A 25123-nucleotide genomic window follows, 5' to 3' on the forward strand; every position below is an offset into this window, starting at 1 on the left:
AGTCCAAACAATCAGTCAATGGGTTCAAATTAATAGTAATACAGATAAAACATTCCTCAAAGTATCTTTTTTGTTTTCCACAGAAGAAAGAAACTCATACAGGTTTGGAACAACATGAGGGTGAATAAAATGATGGCAGAATTATAATTTTTTTGAGTGAACTGTCCCTTGATGTCACCAACTGTAAATCTGTGTCATCTTGCATTGATTTAAAGTCCTCTTACCCGAATCTGCACCTTAAAACTGGTCTCAGTTCAGCATCTGTCAGTCAGCAGTAGCATGAGGGGTCTTTATGGCAGTGTCTCAGGCTCAGCGTGTGACTGCTGAGAGGAGAGATAAGAGGTTAAGAAACGGGCAAATTTGTGCGCTGTAAGCAGAGGGGGGCTTTGAGAACTGATGGATGTCTTTTGTAGATGCTTTCGGGAGGGGTCAATCCTCTCCTCTCTGTCTCTCACTCTTACTCTTCCTTCTCCCGTGGCTTACAAGCCCTCCTCTGCTCTGCCCTGAGTTAAACACACACATCTGTCTCTGTTGTGCGCTGTTTTTGACTCTGCTTGCTTTCAAGAAAACAGAAAGGATGCAGGATAAATCCTGACTGGTATTTTATTTTTTCATTTTATGACTGACAACCAATAAATGGCTTGGTAGATATAAAAATGTACTAATTTGTCTAAATAAGTTACAACTAAAATAAATCATTTTAAGTGCTACATTCTAGGGTTGGGCCAATAGACGATGCCATCGATGAGCCAACATCGTGATCCCCCCCCCTAAAGGGAATAAATACGAGATGGGAGGAAAATACATATTTTAATAATTTATCTCGCAGTTATATCATTGGGTAATTATACTGTATATAAATTGCGGGCATCAGGGAGCCGCTATTAGAACACATGCTGGGTTATTTTGACCCAGCTGGTTGGGTTAAACGTTTTTACCCACCATGCTGGGTTGTTTAATTTAGGTCATCTATTGTTTAAAAATTATTATATTTGCTGGCTTAAAATGGACTGGAAATTAAAAAACACACATAGAATTACTAGAGGCAACAGCGATAATTAAAAGATGAACATTTATTATTAAAGGGGTCATATGATGCGATTTCAATTTTTCCTTTCTCTTTGGAGTGTTACAAGCTCTTGGTGCATAAAGAAGATCTGTAAAGTTGCAAAGACTAAAGTCTCAAATCCAAAGAGATATTCTTTATAAAAGTTAAGAGTCAACCACGCATAGAGGGCCTACAATAATGTACAGTATTTGAAAAATAATGTGTTTTTTGAAGATTAAAGAATGTCAACATATTCTGTTACACACAAAATAATGATCTTTAAAATAGCATCATATGACCCCTTTAATAAAGAACACATGGACAAAATACAAGACAAATTGAATTTATTTGGGTGAATGCAGCAGTATTCACCTATTCAGTAGTGCTAATTCTTGTGCCAGTGTGTCGCAGCCGGTGAAGGGCTGCTCTTCGCTGGGGGAACTGCGAACTTCAGACTGCGGCCTCGCGTTTCACTCGTAACGATTGCTGAAAGATGCCGTGACTGACTCCATAACCTGCCCAAGTGCCCATAAACAAACAGTACTGAGATTAGAGAACATATTTTAACATCAAATTAAATTAAACTCAGTATTATAATGAATAAAATCAAATAAAATTATAACAAATAAAAACTAATGTTATACAAGGCAAAAGGTGTTTCCATCATGCGAAACGACCGCTGCTGACGCATCTGACTGACATCTCGTTCTTATGTTGCACTGCGTAAAATAATACAATTTACAGAAATCTTGAATCAGAAATTTTGAATATCAGATGATAACTGATTTGGTGCTGATGTCCCTCAAAAATCATGTAGATAGATCTTCCAATGCAGCTTCCTGTTTGCTTTAATCCTGAATGGCAAGTACTGGAAAAGATTTGATTGAGGATGTTAACATTTAGAAAGATATTTTCCAAACAGATGAATTGCTATTTGTCATAATGAGCATAACATTTAGCAAGTTTCTAATCTTAGTTTTCACTTTATTTCCTAGCTTTATTCTTTGTATAAAATGCTTTGGGTGTTACAATAACTTGGAACCAGCGTTTCATAATAGCAACTGATGTTCTCAGAAAACTTGTGCAAGATCATTTGGCTGTTATTCAATAAGCAATAAAGGCATCATTGAGATATTTGGGTGTCATTCTTCTTTAGCCTGCATAGTCTTACTTTAAAGATGTGTTTTTATGTTGGAAAATCCAGTTAAAACCCGATTCTGATGGTAGTTATTTGCATAGTTTCTAGTTGGTCCAAACTGGTCCTTAATGGTCTTGCTTAGATGGTCCAAGTTGAATTAGATGTTTGTAGGGCTGTAGGGTGGTCTGGTAGACCACCTTGTTCCAACAAACCAGCTGCTATATTCCAAAAACCCATTTAAGATGGTATGAAATGTTTTTTCCTCACACAACGTAGAATGTTTGTGTCTTATGTTTTTTTACTGAGACATTTCTGTCCTGTTGACTGGCAGTTTTTGGAATTGTACACTGTCTCGGGTTGGTGTGATGAATCAATCAGGAGATTATGTGAACGATAACATCGCAGCCTCTTCTCCTGCTCTCACATTGACAAATACCAGTATCAGTCTGGAGCTACAGCACAGCTTATCACAGTAGACGAATGCTCGCTGCTTGTGCTCATTTGTGACATTTTAGCTATCTTCTCTGTTCTCAATGAATGATGGCTTCAGTGTTTGTTTCTCAGAACTGTCTCTTGTTCACAATTACTGTCTGTTTTTCTTCTATTTTTTCAGTTGTGCTGTGTGAGGTTTAGGTAGATTGCCAGTTTGATAGCTGCCTGTGTTTATGAGGAGATCTCATGAGGAGATCTCACTGGTGTTAACTCTAAAGCTGAACATAGTTCATAGAGTGAAACTTGGTAGCTGGCAGAGAAAAATAATCCAGACTTTGTGGTTTTGTAGAATACCGCAATGACCTTTGAATTAAATGCAGTCTTAGTTATGCCACCATTTTGCTGCAATCCATCACAGAATTACAAAGTCTGGCCAGTTTTTGTTTGTTCACCTTTTCAGCGGAATGCAGTGTGAGATTCTAATGCTTCAAATAGCTGAAATCCACTGCGTTCCAATTAGAGCACAGTCATATTCAGCATCTACAATGAAAAGATTATCCAGTGTTCCCTGTTTAATAAGACAGACTTTTCAGCAGTTCTGATTATCGCTCAGCCTCTGGTTGACCTGCTGATAGAGTCCGAGTAAGCATAGGGCTCAAGAATGACCTCATTCTGAGCTTTTTGCATACATAGCACTGTCCTTTCTGTGTGCCATAGATTCATGATAATGGTCTCTGGATTTAATTCTATTCTGTTGTGTGTGTTCTGCTCTATTCTGTTCTACACTATTCCAGACACTATTCTGTTCTTCACTTTCTCTCCATTTAGTTCAGGTTTATTTTCTTACAATCCCTGGACAGAATAGTATTCTATTCTATTCTATTCCAGGCACAAACTTTTTTTCATGTATATTAAATAGCTAGTATGGTCTATTCCAGACACAAAATGATTTTATGTTTAGTTTTAAGTTACTGACCCCTTCACAATATTCTATTCTATTCTAAACAAAAACATTTCGAGTTCAGTTTTATGTTAATAATCCCTGTACAGAATAGTATTAGCCTATATTCTATTCTATTACAGACACAAAAATTATTTTGTGCTAATGAAGTCTGGACTGCATTCTATTCTATTCTACTCTACTCTATTCTATTCCAGACACAAAAAGGTTTTGTTTAGTTTTAAGTTATTGACCCCTTCACAAAATTCTATTCTATTCTATTCCAAAAAAAGGGGAACCTTAAAATAACTCCTGAGATTACTTTGAGTGCAGTTTTGTTTTTGTGTTTTGTGTGATTATATTTACTCTTTTAGTAAGGAAGTTTAGTTACATCATAGTCATGAACCATGATTTGCTGCTGGATAGTCAAGAGTAGTTTCACAAGCATATAGATAACCTCAAAACAAAGACATGGACTGAAAGCCACAAATTTCTTAAGAAAGCTGTTTTAGGGAGGAAAGTCTATTGAGATAGTCTAGAACCTTTTTGGCGCAGTTTAGGTTAAGTTGGGTCTGTATTTTAGTTCTGGTATTTCTAGTGTCAGTCTTGTATCAGGTTTAGTATCTTGCTTACCTGTAATTTTCTGCTTTTCTGTTTTTTGTTTTTTTTCTCTCTGTGTCAGTGGTTATTTCAGATGCGTTTATCACCAAATGCCCATAAACATCTCTTTTCTATTGACGTTATTGTAGTTGAATAATGTAGAATACCAGAGTAGTTGACAGCTAGAGGGCCCTCTAAACACACACTGGTACACATGCACACACAAACAGTACTTTAACATACCAGTTTCAATTCTTTTGTAGAATCAAGATCATTTCTAAAACTATAAACTCTAACATGATTCTTTTTTTTTTTTTTTTTCAGATATTTCAAGGATATCATATTATGCTGGTAAGACAACCTCCTATACTCTCTCTCTCTCTTTCTCTCTGAAATGGATTTCAAATTGATCGGGGGAAATGTCAACCTAACCTTTATCCACCATTTACTGAATGTGAAATGGGTAGAGCATGTTCTCCTGTATAAAGCAGATCAGTACACTCTGTTCCAAAGCCTGTCAGCCTTCTTTGGGCTGCCCATATGACAATGGAGCTGAATTTTAATTCCTCCCATAACCAGCTTTTCTCATTTGATGTATTATTCATTTATGTAAAAAAGCTTTTTAATGCTGTAAGAGTTTGAGTTTGGGTTATAGCTGTAATTTTAGGTGATTTTTTTTCCTTCTCAGTTTAGTGGTGTTGTGGACGTTGTTCAAATCTAGATGTGTAGTTTACTGGTGCATCCTCAATTCATTCAGCATTTTCTGAGGAACTGCAACATTGTCCAATCACATTCACAATGCCCAACCAATCAGCTGATGTTTCATATTTTTAACCTTGATTTTTTTTCCCCATAGCCAAGGGCATTACTGTTGGAGGGAAGGAGGGCATGTTTAGACAGTAGGGTTCCTGTGTGTCTGTATGGCATCTATGGAGACCATTATTAAGCACAAAATGGGGCCTATTAGCTGATATTTGAGAATGCGGTTAGTATATCAGGAAGTGACCTGTTTGCCCTCCCTATAGGGAATGAGTGCTTGGAATGGTAATGAATATCTCTGGCAAACATGACAAGGTGAAACTGGTAAATAACAGCAAATCATTTTATGCATTATGCTTTGCAATCAGAAGTAAGTTATGACTCCGATTAAGCACAAAATAATGCACTAATCTGCTGGTATTGAGAACTGTGAGAACAGTTCTTAATGTATTAAGTTTGTTGACCTTTGTGTTGTGTATCACTGTACTTATCCAAAAAAAGAAAGAAAAGAAAACGAAAGAAAGACATTTATTGAATTATATAATTAAAAGTTGTAAACCAATTATTAGGCAATGGAATGAAACAAAACTGAAGAAAGACGAAAAAGAGAAGCTGCTGTCTTTTTTTTAAATTGTATTTTAATGCAAAATTTACTTATTATTATTTTTTTAAGTACATTTTAAATATTATGTAAACCATTTTTTAAACAGTTATAAAATAAGCTAAATTTTTATGTAGGTACACTACTCTCTTCAAATTCTAATTGATACTAATTGATACAATCTCACTTGCTCTTTGTCAGACTCTGTTTCTGCTTTATATTTCAACCTTTTTTTTTTTTACTTTAATATATACTAATTGAAATGTCATTACAGACAGAATTATAGTAAATATCTAATGTAATTTCCCATAAATGTAGTAAACCAGACAGAACAAGGACTTAACTGTAGTTATTAAGATGGAATGGCATGTTTGGGATTACACAAAAATGCTGAAATATTTTTTCAGTGCATTGCCAAAGTACCTTATAGATCATGGATTTCTTCATGTTCATCAGCATAAAGAAGTATGCAGGTTATACAAATCGCAAAGGCTGCACTCATTTGCTAAATAAACTGTTGCTTCATTTGCAGTGATGTTTCATCATTTATTTATGTGCATCTCTGCAAGTATGGGCTGTTGTCAAAAACAAGAAACCGACTTCCTTCCTTGAGCCTTTGTCAGGTAGCTGACGGACATTCCTTCAGTCCCTCTCCACATGAATCTCCACGAGCAGCCCACAGCTGTCCACAGATATCCTCTTTCTACCATCATTCATAAGGTGATTAGGGGTTTTTAGAAATGATAATGCTTTGTATTTAAATATGAAACACAATCCCGAGAATGTAAACAGAATCCGGACCGCCCAGCTGAATGATTCTGGTCAAACACACCCAGAAAAACCTGATCGGCCACTTCTTTTGGCTCTGTGGTCTGTGTTTTGTAAACACGAGCTGGTCAGCCAATAGCAGTTGGATTCACAGAACTTATTAGCATATTTAAAGAGGCCCCTCCTCTTATTTCAGTTGGCCTGATTCTTTCTCTCTTTCACATCCCTCCTTCGTATGCACACTTTCTCTCCTGACACACTCTGCCGGATTGTGAAAATTACACAGGCCGTCACCGCAGCGTCTCTCTTAATCTGGATGAACTTCAGAAAGGCAGCTAAAAGGAAGCGTTTTAGCATATGTGAAGATTATTCTTGTCGACATTTCTGCTTTTGTTTCAGCTTCGCCTGCTGCATCCATTCTTTGGATTACTTCGGACAGCTGTGGGATTTCCCTGTCACTTCTGGATCTTTTTCCACTGCTCTTGCTGGTGGTTTTCAAAAGCCGCTTCTGAGGGAAACGAGACCGGCACGCCTTGCGTTTTCGCATATCTATCTGCCATCCTCATTCCCGTAACCTTCATGTTTTCACACTCCTGGATTAGAGCTTCGGTCAGCTGACCAGTCACCTTCCTGCAACCTCACACCACGCCTCGTCCCAGACCTCTGAGGGCCATCCCAGGTGGCCTGGTCACAGTGCGTTGCGGTGGGCCGGGGTCACCCCCTGCTCCCTATGACTGTGCCAGAGAGTCGGAGAGCCGCTGGGCCTGGGAGAGAGACGAAAGCGGAGGCCAGCGGATGGAGAGCAGCGGCTGCAGTCCCTTCCCTCTGTGCTGGGCACGAGGAGCCTGCGTCTACTCCTACCCTCCCCCTCTGCCAAGTATGTCACCCAGATACAGCACTGAAGCAACCCGCTTCCAGAAAACCTCCACGATACTGTTTCACACTCTCTCGGTCTTACAGGATGTGGTGTATTGATTTAAAGGTGGTTTAGGAGAAATGAAAGGTGCTCCGATAGGAGCTCTGATATGACTTCTCAGTGGTTTTCGTCTCTAGTTTCCGGTACAGTGTCTAGTTTCCTTTATGGTGGTTTTGAATCGAGTGTTAGTTTAATATCTCGGAAGATGACTGCTAGCACATTATCTATATTACTAGGGCTGTGGCGTTATAATGCTACGTTCTTCACAATATTGCATCAGTACCTCAGGTCTTTCTATCAGAAGTTTTTTTTAGCCCCCCCAGTCAGTCTCTTTCATAAACATCTCTCATGTTTGGTGAAGCATTCTACTGGTCAGGTCCCATTTGACCTGACTATTAATTTATATTTTAATCACTGTGCTGTATCATACCACCATATAGAAAATATTAATATACCATATGGATTATACTACCGTTTAAAATTTTTGGGGTCAGTGAGATTTTTAAAATATTTGTTTATTTATTTATAATTATAAAATATATATTTCTTATATGCTCACGAGGGCTGCATTTAGATGATCAAAAATGTAGTAAAAACAGTAATATTGTGAAGTATTACCATTGACATTTTTTCTATATTAATATATTATAAAATGTAATTTATTCCTTTGATGGCTAAACTGAATTGTCAGCAGACATTACTGCAGTCTTTGGTGTCACATGATCCTTCAGAAATCATTCTAATAGGCTGATTTGGTGCTCCAGAAACATTTTTGATTGTTATTATTAAAGTTGTGCTGTGTAATATTTTTGTGGAAACCATGGTACATTTTTTGATGAATAGAAAGTTCAAAAGAACAGCATTTATTTTAAATAAATTATTTTCTAACATTATACATGTCTTTTCTTTCAGTTTTGATCAATTTAATTCATCCTTGCTGAATAAATATATTAATTAAAAAAAAATTATTTGACTTACCCCAAACTTTTGAATGGGAGTGTACAGTACCAATCCGTTACACTGCATGTCTACATAATGATTTTATTCCTGATTTTGTATGTTGCCTACATATCGCATGCATTGAGTTATGGACAAAAAAAAAAGAATACAAGTCGCAGCAGATTTTTTCTTTAATAGTCTTAGATTTAAATCAGAATCAGAAAGAGCTTTATTGCCAAGTATGTTTGCACATACAAGGAATTTGTTATAGTGTCACAAGCTTCCAGTACACAGAGACAACAACAACACACAGATAATAAAAATAAGATGTCTGATTTGAGTCATGTTTTATTCACTCACCAAAGACTGTGGATTAGTGGTCTGTGTGCTTATGTTTATCCTTCTTCCTGTGTGCAATTCTGGCCAAAGTTATTCAAATTGACTTTCAAATTTCATTCAATTATTAATTATTTTTAATATGGATGGTTTCAATGAAAAACATCCCCACCAAAGGATCTCTTCTGTAATATAGGGCTTAGAATTCAACTCTCTGTCTAAAAGAGCTTCAGCTCATTAGGCTGAGTTTAATGAACAATCAGAGAGCGGCTGTCAGCCTGATTATCTGTCCGCTGACATCAGTGCAAGAGCAGTCATGTAGGTGGAGTGTAGCTTCATTACTGAGGGGTGAATTCCCATCGGTGCTCAGCTGAGTGTGTGTGTAGCTTGGCACATACTGAATACAAAATATACTGATAATTATTGTCAGTAAGACTTATCTGTGAATTTCATTGAGGGGATGATGAATGATACTGATGCAGTATTTTATTTTATCTTAATTTTTTTCAATTTTATTTTATCAGATAAATGTTGATCATTTAAAAATGCTATTAGGGATTCTGATATTAGCTTTCCTATACAGACTCATCTGAGATTGCTGGACAAGCTACTTTCGGTGCTTTTCTCACATTTTTGCCTTGGCAGTTTCACCCTATTTCACACAGTGATTCCAATTTACAGTGCCTTTTTTTTTTTTTTTTTTTTTTTTTTTTTTTTTTTTTTTTTTTTTTTTTTTTTTTTTTTTTTTTTTTTTTTTTTTTTTTTTTTTTTTTTTTTTTTTTTTTTTTTTTTTTTTTTTAGAATAAAAATAGTCATTTTACTGTGTTATCATAATCACAGTGTGTGTTATAAACTCATTCCTACCCCATGTGAGCATCCTTTTATTTCTTCTCTAACCATCCAGGCCAAATAGATGAAATCAGATTTCCTGCATGGCTTGCTTGTCTCCACCACAATCAGACTGCTTCGTTTCCGTAAACCTTTTAATGGTTTTATAGCCATTAAAAGATGAGAATTAACAGTGTGTCTGGAGGGAGAATGACAGATACAGTAGCCATATATTAGGGCTGGACGATATGGCCAAAATTGATATCACAATATATTTCTTAATTTCGGTCGATACGATATAATTCCGATATCGATATGAACACTATTTATCTGAAATGGAAATCTTTTGTAACATTATAAATGCCTTTATCATCACTTTTGATCAATTTTAAGCATCCTTGCTAAATAAAAGTATTAACTTCTATAATTTCTTTCCCAAAAAAAATAATAAAAATTATACTGAATGGAATAGTGAATAATGTTACAAAAGCTTTTTATTTCAGAAATGCTGATCTTTCTATTAATCAAAGAATCCTGAAAAAAAAAAAATGTACTCAACTGTTTTAAATACTGATAATCAGCAAATCAGCATATTAGAATGATTTCTGAAGGATCATGTGACACTGAAGACTGGAGTAATGATGCTGAAAATTTACCTATGTATGATCACAGGAATAAATTACATTATAAAATCTATTCAAATAGAAAGCAATTTTAAATAGTAAAAATATTTCAACATTTTACTGTTTTTGCTGTACTTTGGATCAAATAAATGCAGCCTTGGTGAGCAGAAGTGAATTCTTAAAAAAACAAACAAAAAAAACATTAAAAATATTACTGTTCAAAAACTTTTGACTGGTAGTGTAGGCTGATTATTCTTATAGAGTGAAACAAATGTGCTTCAGCCAGAAAAAAGGGTATGAAAAGTGCTCCGAGTCGCTGCAGAAAACAAAAAAATTGAACAACAACAAAAACTGGAAATGTTGCTGGAGACGGGCTTATTTAAAATGAAAACTCATTCTCTGCCAGCAGGAGGCGCTTTTAGAATGATAAAACTAGCAGTTTCTCCAGTAATGGCTGTAATCAAAGCAGCTCCGCTCATGAATGCTACTTTATCAGATCAAATGAAAATGCCATCGAAACTTTTCTGAAGACAGTCGGTTCCCTTCAGAGATACATTTATATAAAACACCCGCGCCGTGTTATGATTTTGAAACGTGCAGTGCTCATGTTTATTCAACGAAGTCAAACGGCACAAATAAGTCAATGTATGGGAAACTGGTAATGTATATCGAAATATCGGAAATGTGTTTAAAAATCATATCACCGTTATTGAAAAAAATTATATCGCGATACATATTGATATTGAATTATTGTCCTGCCCTACCATATATGCATAAAAAGATTGGAAAACTGACATTCTCTGTAAGCCAAGAACAAAGAAATGAGGACACGGAGAGCAATGACAAAGCAAAAGTCTTGTCCAAGGTTTTCGATCTAATAGGCCAAAGAAATGTCAGACTCTCCTTTTCTTTTTTTTATTCTTTTCAGCACCTGTCTGTAGAGAAATTGAGTGTGGAATCAGAATAAACTGTTCCAGAGGCACAGAAGCATCCAGTTTTTACTCTCTCTGAGGCCTATACATTTGCTGCAAAGAATCCGTATGCCTGCTTGGGGCTGTTGGTGTCTTCTTGTGAGAGACTGAATGTGTCTGTGCAGAATTACCCTGTAAAAAGAACCCCTCCACTCATCTTCTCCGTTTAACCTATAGCTGTGGAGGAGGCAAAGAAAGAGACGTTAAGTGAGAAAGAGACATTGAGAGAGACCACTCTCACTATCAGATGTCTCAGCTTACATTTCTTGGGCTCAGATACAGGAGCTTTATGTGTGGTGTCCAGTCTCCCTGGTGGAGAGTGAGCTCTTTGAAAAGACTATTGACTGCTGGGCGAAAGATAAGGTGAAGGCAGCACATGTGCTGCCAGATAAAATGAGTACGACACTGATATGTCTAAGCAGTGTTATCACTTTCATCTGAACGATGGTTTTTAAGAATAGTTTTTAGAATGTTTGTGTTCTTGTTTTGTGTGCGTTTTGTTTTCTTTGCTTTGATTTGTCTTTTGTTTTATTTTGCTTTTGCTTTGATTTGGCAAGAACGTTTGCTTTTGTTTTGTTTGGTTTGTTTTTTGCTTTTGTTTTGTTTCAGTTTGTTTCTGGTTTTGTGTGTGTTTTTCTTTTTTTCTTTTTTTTTGGGTGGGGCTTTTTTCTTGTTTTATCTTGTTCATTATGTTTTTGTTTTTTTTTGCTTTGCTTTGGATTCAGCTTATAACATAGATTGTTATGTTGTGATCAGAGTACCTGTGTTCCGTCTCAGCAATGATCTTTTGAGCCTCTATACATCAGTTCAATAAAAGGAAACTAAGGATTTGTGGGGTACACATTATAACCATTCACACTTTGGCAGAGATTTTGGAAAATCCTACCAAAGGTAATGAGTACAGAAACAAAGCTTCTCTCTCTTGCCTCTGGTTCAGTCAAGGACATTCATGTGAATCATTTTATGCACAGTGAATGAAAGATCATTCAGTCATTTTTTTAATTTTATTTCATTCATTGTAATGTCACTGGACCCATTTCCTCTATGGAAATAGCACAGCTAAATATAATACTCTCAGGTGTTACTGTGCAAGCCATATTTAGTGTCAGGATTCATAATGTTTAGGATCAAGCAAAAGATCTGAGCTGAGTGTGCAGCTGGCTTACGAAACCCCCCATTGTCCAAGACAATATTAAAAGCCTTATGCAGACTAAGATATTTCCTCTTGTATATGAATGAATGATGCATTTATATAGCGCTTTATTGTGTATTGTTGTACACCCAAAGCGCTTTACAATCATGTGGGGGGGGGTCTCTCCTCAACCACCACCAGTGTGCTGCATCCACTTGGATGGTGCGACGGCAGCCACAGGACAACGGCACCAGTGTGCTCACCACACACCAGCTACAGGTGGAGAGGAGAGAGAGATAGATCCAATTCAGTGGAGCGTCTTATCCGAAAGACGGTGCTTTTTGACAGTATAGTGTCCCCGTCACTATACTGGGGCGTTAGGACCCAAACAGACCACAGGGTGAGCACCCCCTGCTGGCCTCACTAACCAACAGCAACCTAGTTTTCCCAGGAGGGCATGAAACGGAAGTTGCAATGGTCTTGTCTTCACTATTGTGACGTACAAGTGAAATGGCTTCTTAAATGAGAAAAAATGTAGGATGGGATGTAATTAGGTCTATCAGGAATTGATTGGATCGTTGGATCATTGTCGCTTGCTATTGCTGCAATCTCATGTGAGTGACAGGTTTTACCGCCCTTGCGCCAGTGTATATGTCACCGGAGAAGAGCAAGATATGTCGCATGAAGGAGGGGAAGTTGTTTTAATTAAAGATTACCAGGGCACATGAAATTTCAAAAATTAATGGTGTGCACAGATAAATCATTTACAGTATATTAAACACTGCAATATATAAAAAAAGGCAATTTTTCATAGTGACTAACTGAAATCAATTTGGTGATTCTGTGATCAGTACAGGATTCTGTGATTCAAGAGCTGCTTGTTCTTCAGTAAAACAACAGTTGAGTTCACAAAATGAAAATATGATACTAGTTTGAATACAACTTGATTTTCAGTATTTTAGCATTTTAAGCCATATTTTTTCTCTGCTTAAAATAAAAATGATCTTGAAGGCATAACCTGGCTATCTTATAATGTATGCATAGACATCGTAAATATGAGATGTGTATTTGTTGTGTATTTTGTGTGGATAATTGTAGTATTAAGAATTTTGAGTTTTATTTATATCAGAATATAGTAGAAATCCATCATTCAGTTGCTGTATGCTAGAATTTGATTGTATTTAAATGCTAAGCTCCAGTGTTTTCAGTCAGATATGTGTGTGTGTGAACTCCTCCTCCTGGCCAAGGTCCCATTTAACCACGTGTGTTTACTTGTGGGCGAGTTCAGCCGCTTGTGTGTGTATGTAGTCCAGTGCGAGTGCTTGCGGTCTATCAGCTGGTTTAACCCAAGTGTTGTGATTTCAGGGCCGTTGAATCCAGGTCTTTGACTCATGACCGTCTTGTGAGGACGCATTGTGTATTCTCCTGGTCTCCTCAGGACAAGCGGACAGGAACTGGATCTCTGGTTACATGAAGCATGGGCCAGTCTGCTGGACACATTATGATAAGCAGGATATGATGTCACACAGAGGAAGCTACTTAAATGAATTGTCTGTTTGAATATGTGTGAGAGGGCATTTATATCTGAAATGTGAACCAAAAGACTGACAGTAGTGACAACATGGAGTTTACGTTTTGTTGACGTCCTTCGGACCCACCAGAGTGCATGTGTGCTTTGGACTTAAGTTGCTTCACAGGCTCATTGTTTGTGTTTTTAGAGGGCCATTTAAGCCCTGAACTATTGAGATCCACGCTGGCGTGTACCTGCTGGCCCTTCTTCAGAAAAGGTAGGAGAGGGGCTCAAAATGAACTGAAACTAACTAAAACTTAATTAAATGTGTCCTATATGCTTACCGGTTGTTTCACGCTGATTTCATTTCCTGTTTGTGTATGTGACCCTAATTTTGTTTGTCATTTTACTTTTTGGTGTCATTTATAGATGTACATTTATTTGAGTGATTGTAATGGCAAATATTTATTACATTACTGTTTATTCCAATTTTCTCTTTTGAGTTCTTAATTCTGATTGGTCAATAATGATCAATGCCCAGTGCAACTGACCACTCATCTGCTTCGTTCTTGGTTTATTTTATTATGATGACCATGTAGGCTTATCGTCACCTTTACGATTAGCTGTTCATCATTTAACCAGAGCTGTAGACACATCGTGGGAACGTTTCGGGCTGATTTAGCTGACATGAAACAGTCAGCCATTGTTGTGTTGACCTTGCAGCTCTGGAATGCTATAGTTCGCCATCATGGATTGTTGTACTTGAAGCTCTTCTGCCAGAATATCTGACACTATCATAGTCCCCAAGGCCACTTGTCTGGCATGCTTGCAGGAGACATCTGTCTGTCTGAAGTGTTGGTGTCTGGACCTTTTCCTTTATTTCCTCCCAGGAGTCCAACCTCCTGCTAGCGTCTACAGCATCCTGCTGTAAATTTTGCTCTGACAGTTGAATATCAAGCTGATCGGACAGTCTTCTTTATCAGTGTCGATCCAAAGTCTTGGGATTGCTTTGCTGCCATTCATTGTGTTCAGGTGACGCCTCTAAACTGACTTGACTGAGAGCTTTCATTGTCTTGTCAGTGTGTTTTGTGAATGTTTGTGCTCTGATAAATGGGTTTTTCTTTTTATTCTGAACAAGAATATTCCATTATGCAGTGATCTGATTAGTATTATTATTATAAGACCAAACAGACTAAAGGCATTGCAGAGCTGATAGTTCATCCATTTACAATAGCTTTCCCATAATCCTTCGGATTGTATTTGTAGCACAAACAATGCATATATTTTTTACAGGCTTAGTAATTGTTGATTGTACTTCTTTAAGGCCTCTGCAGTGACCTTTTATGTTCTCTTCAGAATATGACAGACAGTTAGCACCCACCAAAGCCATGGCAGCGGCTTACCTGGACCCCAACCTGACCCATGCCCTGAACCAGGGGGTCAAGCCTCGCTTCAGCGCAGGGATGGAGCGGTCAGCTGGGACTCTGGAGCGCGTACTCCGAGTCTTCCACTACTTCGAGAGCAGTAGTGAACCCTGCACCTGGGCCAGCAACATCCGACACGGGGACTCAACCGATGTCAGGGTGAGTCTGCAGATCAGCTGGGTCACACTCCTAATGTTCTCCAGGATATAGAATACTATATCGGATCATATCGATTGCAGAGAAGAGAAGAGAAATGCATTGTCATTGTTCTTATGTATTTTTGGCAAATATTGAGGCTGATATCAGATTTATTTATTTATTTATTTTTTACTTGCTGTGTTTATATGGCAGGTATTAATATTTTCTATTATAATGTTTTAATATGCATGCAGAATTCTTTTTGAGAGCTTTTTTATAATTATTATCTTTCAAAAACCTTAATTAATAACAAACTAACAATAGACTTATTGCACAGTCATATTGCTAACTAGATTTTTTTCATTCATTATTAAAAGCAAACAGACATCATCATATGAGCATTGGCTAATATATCACAAATATTCAGTGTTTTCAACCATATAATGCTTATTTTAGGTTTCAGACATTTAAATACACATAAGTACTAGCAAAACCATACATTTATAGTTTGTAAAATACACGCTGATGTCTATGGAAACGGCAATAATGATCATTACAAATATAATCTGACGACATGTTTTATTGATATCATATACACTTAGTGTAGGTAACAATAACGTTTACTCTATTCTTCTCCCAGTTTACCGGAGACTTTAACGTGTTTCGGGAGAAAAGGATGAATTGCGTGTTGTAAATCCCACAGCTCGGATTCAGCGCGAACTAACATGGCGGCGCCCATCACACGCTGTAGATCAACTAACACGTTCATTATAAAAGTGTTTAAACTACCAAATACATTTTACTTGCACATATTTCAGAATCGGAATATCAGATATTTCATAATATAGTGAGCATGTTTGTGAATATATTGAATAAAACAGGAAAAACGAAATAAAAGCGATCCATGTGTCATACAGATCTATTGTGGCTGCGTTGTGTCACATGACAAGCATGACGCGTCGCCATGGAAACAATAAGGCGATACGTTCTAAAATAATGGTCGCCTAAAAAAATATTTTAAACTCACGTGCGAAAGGGTTAATGAATTTTATTTTTAAAAAAATTATTTATTATTATTTAATTTAATTATTTTTTCAGAAATACGGTGTTATGTATTTACATTTTCTGCTAAATAAATTCTGGTAAATATTTTTTCTGGTAAATATTCCTTTAAAATAATAATTTAATAATAATTTTATTTAGTAGTAATACTATCATTACATTAGGTAATATATTTCTGTCACAGTTTCTTCAAGTTAAACCGGACTTTTATTTTGACGGGTTGCTGTGAAGACCTTTAAGTTTCTGTTTGTATATGACATGAAAATGAATTATTATTATTATTATTATTATTATTATTATTATTATTTCTGCAGTTTAGCGCCATCTGCTGTCAGAGAGTGAAAGTGCGCTTTCATCCAGAGCGTCTCTCACATGTTCCGCCATGTGCTTCTCGTCCGCGCTTGTTTACATCAGAGTGCGCACGCGTCTTTCAAGCAGCATACAGCCGAGTTGTGCATTTTGACCAGTTGATGGGAAAAGTATTCTTAAAATGCATTCAAAATTCTGAATAATTTGTAATATATAATTATTCACATTATTCATTTAGAAGTGCCCACGATAACAATATCGTGCATATTCATTACCGTGATATATCGCATTACCGAATACCGGCACAAGTCTACATGGAAACAATAAGGCGATACGTTCTAAAATAATGGTCGCCTAAAAAAATATTTTAAACTCACGTGCGAAAGGGTTAATGAATTTTATTTTTAAAAAAATTATTTATTATTATTTAATTTAATTATTTTTTCAGAAATACGGTGTTATGTATTTACATTTTCTGCTAAATAAATTCTGGTAAATATTTTTTCTGGTAAATATTCCTTTAAAATAATAATTTAATAATAATTTTATTTAGTAGTAATACTATCATTACATTAGGTAATATATTTCTGTCACAGTTTCTTCAAGTTAAACCGGACTTTTATTTTGACGGGTTGCTGTGAAGACCTTTAAGTTTCTGTTTGTATATGACATGATGACAGGACAATAGTTTTCTCAAAAGAAACTGTAAAATGCTCATGAAGTGACTCTCAGAGCAGTTATAGACATTGTTTATGTGTTCATGTATTCATATTGGCTGGAAACATCACGAGCGTCATGTATGTGTGTGGTAAAGAAACCGCGCGTCTGCGCCATTCATACACACTCGCAGAACATGTAGGATTCATATTGACATACTATTTTTGTGGCTTAATATTCACAGACACTAGTCCATCTCGCATTTTGATTTAAGTGTACTGACCTACTTTTGATTTATCCATCCAAAATTTGACAAATTCCGTGACATTCCGCCTTATACTGTAAATTCCGTTTTTATGACTCCACTTTAGTACAACATTAGTCTGAGTTACACCACAAACATTCCTGTGCAGGACTAAAGAGGATATTTCCTCTGAGCTCCAGGCTTTTCAGCATTATTTAGAATGCAGCTTGCAGTGGCCTAGAACACTCATGGTAAAACCCCTTCAGACAATGGCATGCTATGCTACTCTAAATTATTTAATGAGGTTGGTTTTTGAAGCCAAGTAGCCGTACGACTTCAAAGCGCATTGTCCCGCTTTCATCCTTCACGTGGCTGCCATTGTCCCAGTTCTCTGCTGTTTTATGCAGGTTTACGTCTGATGCTTATCAGTCTTATCAGGTCTGAACCTCATCCAAACCTGGCCCAAACTAAACAGACCACTGCCACAGAAACGTCACATTAACTCACAGTACTTCAATAAATGAAACAGATTGAATTGACGTCTAAGATGAAATTAATGCAGGTGGTTTTAGTGTGATAAAGCCCTATGATTAAGCCAGGTTTTCTCTTTTTTTTTTTTTAAATGTTATTTATTTTTTAGACATGTTATATTAGTAGTCTATGATGTCTGTAAGGAGATAGAAAAGATAACGGCCATGACGTATTATTCATCACACACTAATGTGGCTTATCAGTTCTTGCCTGATGGCTCATGCATTTTGCAATTTGCATAATAAATTAAATAACAGTTTTTCCATCCTGTTAGACATCATATATTATGCCTCAGCAGACTCTTGCTCTCTCTTGGCCTCATCCATCTCCTCTCTCACCATCGCTGTCTTACATTGATTTGAACCACAGAACTTACTGACCCATAACATGACACATTAATCAAAGAAAGATTAAACTGAAACTCTTCTGGCTTTGAGCCTATTTTTTTCAGAATATTCTCTGACATTTACTCATTTAGATGTGTCCTGCTTTATATATTTTATGAACTTTATAGAGTGCTATGCTGTCATTAAATGCTTGTGTATGTGTTTTCAGGGCATTATACAGAAGATCGTGGACATCCATAAGGTGAGGTGTGTGTCGTGCTTTGGTCTGCGCCTGAGCCACCTGAGAACAGGTGAAGTTCATTGGCTCCACCCCGACATGGGTGTGTCTCACGTGAGGGAGAGGTACGAGCACAGCCACCCCCAGGACGACTGGAGGTGAGTCACTGTTTTAGTGCTCATATCATAAGCATAAAACCATTGTTATGGTTAATAGTTGATTTATTTATTAACTGTTTATTTATCAGTTAATAAATAAATAGCACAAAGTTGGTTTCTGTTTTTCAGCCAATAGCAAACAAGGAGATTGTTCGGAAAACCTATACTTTCATAACATTTTTTAAAAACATTTGAAGGAAATCACTTATGTTCAACAAGGCTGCATTTATTTGATCATTGCAGTAAAAACCATACTATTGTGAAATAGTATTATAATATATTTAAAATTATTAAATTTTTTATTTTTTAAATTATTTCATATATTTAAAATGTAATTTATTCCTGTCCAAAGTTGAATTTTCAGCATCCATTACTCCAGTTTTCAATGTTGCATGATCCTTTAGAAATTAATCTAATATGCTGATTTAGTGCTTTAATTAGCTGTCACCGTCCCACCTATGGGACGCCTGGCACTCTTTTTTGTTGTTGTCCTTTTTCTCTATCAAACCTTTTAGTAATCATCATAAAGTATATATCATTTGAAAGATTAGAAGCCCAAGATTCATCCTGTGAAAACCATTTTGAAATCGGACATTGCGTTACCATAGAAATGGTACTTTAAAATCTTTTGGCGGTCTTCTCCCCCTTAGTGAGCAGTGTCAAGTGTCATATTACAAAATGCATTACGGTCTTTTAGAATCAAACCTTTTTATAATCTTGACAAACATATCATTGGAAAGGTCTGAGTCTCGGGATTCCATATTTGGTGGTTATTTTGAGATAGACGTAATATTGACAGAGAAATCTAGACATTTGTGACAGAAAAATGCATTAAAAATTTTTTTATGGAGTTTGTATGGCTGTTTGTGGTATAACGCCCTAAATAAAATGTCACCGGAACCTCAGTTTTTTTCATATCAACTTCAAATTTGGAACATAACTTATTTAGACATAAGGCTTTAATTTTATACCAAGTTTAGAGTAAAACCTGTTATGTAAAATATTTATAATAAATAAAATAAAATTAATATAGTGCATTTTATTTACAGTAAATGTAAACTTCTATAACTTTTTTATACTTCAATTTTTTTAAAAGATTCCACTTTTGCAATAATCTGCTAATTTTTTTTCTTTAAAAAGAGACCAACCTTAGGTCTGTATTCCAAAGTGTTCATAAATTACAACAATTTAAGTTTGGATAGTGCACTTTCATGCCTATTTTAAAAAATGGGGGGTGACAGTTAAGGGGTTAAGAAACATTGCTTATTACTATCAATGTTGAAAACAGTTGTGCTGCTTAATATTTTTGTGGAAACTGTAATACATTTTTCCTTGATGCATTACTGTGGTGCATTCTTTGATGAATAGATAGTTTAGAAATAGAAATCTTTTGTAACATTATAAATCTCTTCACTGTCACTTTTGATGAATTTAATGCATCATTTAAACTTCTATAACTTTTTGATACTTTAATTTTTTGAAAAAAAAATCCACTTTTGCAGTAATCTGCTGATTTTCTTCTTTAAAAAGAGACCAACCTTAGGTCTGTATTCCAAAGTGTTAATACATTACAACAATTTAAGTTTGGATAGTGCACTTTCATGCCTATTTTAAAAAATGGGGGGTGACAGTTAAGGGGTTAAGAAACATTGCTTATTACTATCAATGTTGAAAACAGTTGTGCTGCTTAATATTTTTGTGGAAACTGTAATACATTTTTCCTTGATGCATTACTGTGGTGCATTCTTTGATGAATAGATAGTTTAGAAATAGAAATCTTTTGTAACATTATAAATCTCTTCACTGTCACTTTTGATGAATTTAATGCATCCTTGCTGAATAAATGTATTAATTTCTTTCAAAAAGATCTGACTCCAAACTTTTGCAAGGTAGTGTATTTGAAAATAATGAATTCAATATGATTTCATAAATAGTAATAGTAATAGTAAAATTTCAAAAATAGTAATAGTAAAATAGTAGTAAAAGTTGTGTACATTTTTTAATTTCAGGAGTCTTGGAATTGTAAATGCTGTATGTCAACATATTGGCCACCTTACATTTTATATATCAGTATCGACATTGGCCTTAGAAAAATGTGTAGTTAAATGTCTAGTTTACTTTGAATGTGTTCTCATCATATATGCATTTAAAAAATAAAATAAATCAGAACTGTGAGCTTTCTGTAGAGGAAAGCAACTATGCTTTAGATTCTGACATGTCTGTGTGGCCATACAGGGGCTTAGTAAAGATTGCCACCACTTATTTCTGTCATCGTTCCCCCTCCTGCTTGATGTTTCTATCTGCAATACAATCAAAACACCTCTCACATCTCTGAAATAGCACAATAGCACTTTTTCATACAGTACGTGCCATGTTATATCTGGGTAATGCCTGTTTTATGGGGTGACTCTACACATCGTTCTGTTGTAAAGCATTATGGGAGTGAATGTGCTGTTCATCTTTAGAGGATGAAAGGATGATATAATGGCTTATGTTATGTATAATTCATACAGTGGGGGTGAATAATTCTGCATCACGATGTGGTTGACCCAGTGGGCGGAGCTTTAGAATGAATGTGGCTCATCGTAGTGAGTTTTATCTTACTGAAGCTAAATAAAGCAGTGCGAACTTAATTGCTCTATTGTTTATATTCCATTCACGCAGCCGGGGGCTTGTTTCACCCATCTTCTTTCTTCAACTGTTCGTTCTGAATGAATGGGCTTTTTATGCATTTACGGGAAAGTCCGCAGTTCAAAGGATGAGCTTGAGTCTGTTTGCCCTCCAGCATGTCTTCATAATGAAAAACAGAACCCTCGTAATACATGCAGCATTTGCTTTAAAGCAAGACATTTTACCCTCTTCAAATGCAGATCAGCAGGTTAAATTCCTCCTCTTCAGTTTCTGCAGAAATAGAAAAGAAACACATAGGATTTAACTGCAGGCGACCTCTTGTTTTTTATTGTCTATGATCATGTTTCCCACATGGGATAATGTTATTATTCAGCACAGCCTAAAGTACAGTGGGATAAACTGAGTTAAACCAGAAATCTGAACTGGTTCTATTTTGAAAATTTTACTTTGTATTGGTGGGAATTTGTGCTAGTATATGTAGAGCAATGCTTGTTCATCAGTTTTACTGGTGATATTTTTATGGGCCTGATCATGGAGGGACAGCATTTCTACAATTGTATGGATATTGAAGCTGAGGCAAATTTTTGCACTACTCAGATTTTTGTCAAGTCAAATGCTATAGAGTGAACAAAGAACTGAAAGGAATAGTTGACCCACAAATGAAAACTTGCTTAAAATCCTCAACCCTCTACGGACACCTTGGCAATTGAATCGCCATTGGCTAGTAAATTTTTAAGTTTACTCGCCAGACTGATATACCATACATGAACCGGAAAATACAACAAAGAATATCATTTACATGTAGCGCGTCAATTCTGCATGTAGACTCTCTCGCGCTCTCTCTCTCTCTGCGTGTGTGTGAGACAAGGTGTGCGCCTTTACACTAGAGTTCACGGTATGTCAAACACAGGTGCGTTGCACATCCATTCAGATGAACTGAGAAATATCACAGATCGCTTGACGGAGAGTGAAACTCTGAAGCGCTCAGTCAGTGTGTTCGGCGAGTGAAAATATATCTGTGCTAAACTTATACTTAGCATCCAACTCACACACTGGCGAGTAAAATCTGAGAATTTATTAGCCAGTGGCTAATATTAGACATCATTTAGTCGCCCAGAGTGAAGATTAGTCGCATATGCGTGTGATTTACTCGTAATGTAGAGGGTTGATCCTCACCCTTAGGTCATCGAAGATATAGATGAGTTTGTTACTTCAGAACAGATTTGGAGAAATTTAGCATTAAATCACCAATGGATCCTCTGTAGTGAATGGGTGTCGTCAGAATGAGAGTTCAAACTGCTGATAAAAACAATACAGTAATCCACAAGACCATTCTAGTCAATCAAAGAACATTTTGTGAAACGAGAAACTACGTGTTTGTAAGAAACAAATTCATCAATTCGTTTTCATTTTAAATCATCGCTGCTGGTGAAAAAATACCTACTCTCACTTTTTCTAGTGAAAAAGTCCACCCTTTGTTGTTTTCTCACATCAAAATCCACAGACATTTTGTTTTGAACTGCTTTGTACTGTTTTTGCTTGTCAACAGTGTTTGATCTGTGCATATATTTCTCCTGATTCAGACAAGACTGCTTTTCGAGAAAGCAATATTACGGATAGAATACCCGTATTTTAGTTGGAAACAACAGTTTGAAGTTTAAAAATGTTTCCACAATGCATTTTAAAACTATCTGAAACTCAGTTTGTCTTCATGTTTTGTGCATTATGTTTGAGGCAGATGGCAGCAAGTTCCAGGAACATCATCCCTAGCCAATTTAGAGAACATTGTTTTGAACGTGTGAGGCAGGTGCCGCAGCATTCTGGCTTGTGCTCAGGTAGAGGGATGTGTAAAACTAATTTAGCGTAATTGAGAGCAGACAGTGAACCAGCTGTGAGAGAATGGGGTGTGATTTTTACCTCCCAGACAGACAGCTGCTGAGAGCAGCCACTAATACTGCCATAATTGTGTTGTCTGGCAGACTTTAAAAGATCTTGTCTCACCGGCATCTCTAATCAGTCACATATGAAAGGGAAGATGAGTAAACAGTGCCATAATCTGAACCATCATTGTTGTTAAAGATTCAAAACACACAGCGAAGGTGTTCAACCCGAGGGCTTCATTTTCTAAAGCGTCTGTTGTGATTGGTCAGGCTGTATGACAGCTGCCAATCATTGATGATCACCTGTGATTGATATTCCTGAGTGATTATTTTGTAGGTAGAGCTGACAGTGTGTGGAGTGTGTCTTTTATTAGATCATTTATTCTCCTCTCTCTTCTCTCTGCAGATATGAGCTACGGATTCGATACTTGCCTAAAGGATTTTTAAACCAGTTTACTGAGGACCAGCCAACACTCAACTACTTTTATCATCAGGTGATGGATAGTTTAATCTGGCAGCCTGTGTACTGCTGCCAAACCTTTTGCTACTATCTCCCTGTATAGACACTTCCTCCCCTTTGTCTACACTCTGCACGGGTGAATCGCACGAAACCTGTCAAGAACACGCCTGGGGCGTATTTCACCCCAAAATCAAAAGAAGCTATAAATTATACTTAGTTTTACTGTACCTTGTTATTATATTTGGACAATGAAACCTAGTAGCACCAACACAATGTTTTACAGTTTGATATTATTTCCATGACAATTAAGCATGTTCACTTTTTAGTTCTTAGTGCAAATTGTAAAGTCATGATGGTCTTTGTTGTATTGCTTTAATTTTTGCAGATCCTAATTGCAAAAAGATTTTCAGCAAAAATGAGCATCATAATAATGTCACAATGCAAAAAAATGAAATTAAATAATGGTCCTACCATAGGTTTCTTTTTCTTCATGCAATATTGTGTACATTTTTTATTTTATATTGTGTATTTCATTTATTTTTGTGTTGTTATTATTATTATTTTGGGGTGAAATATGACCCTTTTTGTGAGATTCACCCACACAGTGCATTAACAAAAGAAACGGAAAGGTGGTTCACTGTTCAAGGCTCAGGGTCTGTAACTGGTTTGATCCCTGCCAGGTAACAAAGATCAAACCATAAGCTCACAATCATCATTGTAAAACACTTAACCGACAGCTGGCTGTCCCTGTGATAAGTTCATGTCTCTGTTCTATGACGTCGTCACATGAAAGATAAGGAAACCAATTCCAACCGGTCCTTTTGTGGTAATCCATACAAAAGACAACAATAATGAATACGAATAACAAGAAAATTTGATTTAAATGGATTGTGAGGAAAGTACATTGGACTATATCAAACTTCATTATTTTTTTTCATGACTAGCAAATTAGCTCTGTATTATTGTATTATGAATGTTTTATTAATTCGACATGCAGTATCGGTCTGTTCCAGAGGAGGAGTGAAATGATAAATTCTGTCATTATCCACTCTGTATGGTCAGTATTGTGTTGTGCCTTTCTCCTTGCCTAGCCTAATATACATCTCTTCTGTGCCCAGGTGAAAAGCGATTATATGATGGAGATTGCCGATCAAATTGATCAAGACATAGCACTTAATCTAGGCTGCCTTGAAATCAGGTATGTGTGATACACAGTATACACCGTTCAAAGGTTTGGGGTCAGTAATTCATCAAAGAATCTTGAAAAAACATATTGCTGTTTCTACAAAATTATTAAGTAGCACAACTGTTTTCAACATTGATAATAAAAAAGAAATGTTTCATGAGCATCATATCAGCATAATAGAATGATTTCTGAAGGATCAAGTGACACTAAAGACTAGACAAGCCATCACACAAATAAAATTATTTTAAATTTTAACAAGTTTTCAGAATGTTTCAGTATTTGTGTGTTGGTGAGAGATTTCTTTCAAAAAGATTAGAAAATCTTATCCACCCAAACTT

At 36.2% G+C, this 25123-nt stretch overlaps 1 protein-coding gene across 1 annotated transcript in view; it reads left to right on the top strand.

Moving 5' to 3' along the window:
• The first annotated feature begins 6568 nt into the window (after nt 1-6568).
• The window catches only part of LOC107741772 (focal adhesion kinase 1-like), a 57549-nt gene continuing 38994 nt past the window's right edge, over nt 6569-25123 (top strand). The window contains exons 1-5 of the mRNA XM_016554554.1: nt 6569-7163; nt 14898-15124; nt 18462-18628; nt 23546-23633; nt 24718-24797. Coding sequence (XP_016410040.1) covers nt 7082-7163; nt 14898-15124; nt 18462-18628; nt 23546-23633; nt 24718-24797 — 644 coding nt within the window. The 5' untranslated portion in view covers nt 6569-7081. The remainder of the gene's footprint in view (nt 7164-14897; nt 15125-18461; nt 18629-23545; nt 23634-24717; nt 24798-25123) is intronic.

Source organism: Sinocyclocheilus rhinocerous, unplaced genomic scaffold (assembly GCF_001515625.1).
Source record: "Sinocyclocheilus rhinocerous isolate Xijiao unplaced genomic scaffold, SAMN03320098_v1.1 scaffold616, whole genome shotgun sequence".
Taxonomy (NCBI): domain Eukaryota; kingdom Metazoa; phylum Chordata; class Actinopteri; order Cypriniformes; family Cyprinidae; genus Sinocyclocheilus; species Sinocyclocheilus rhinocerous.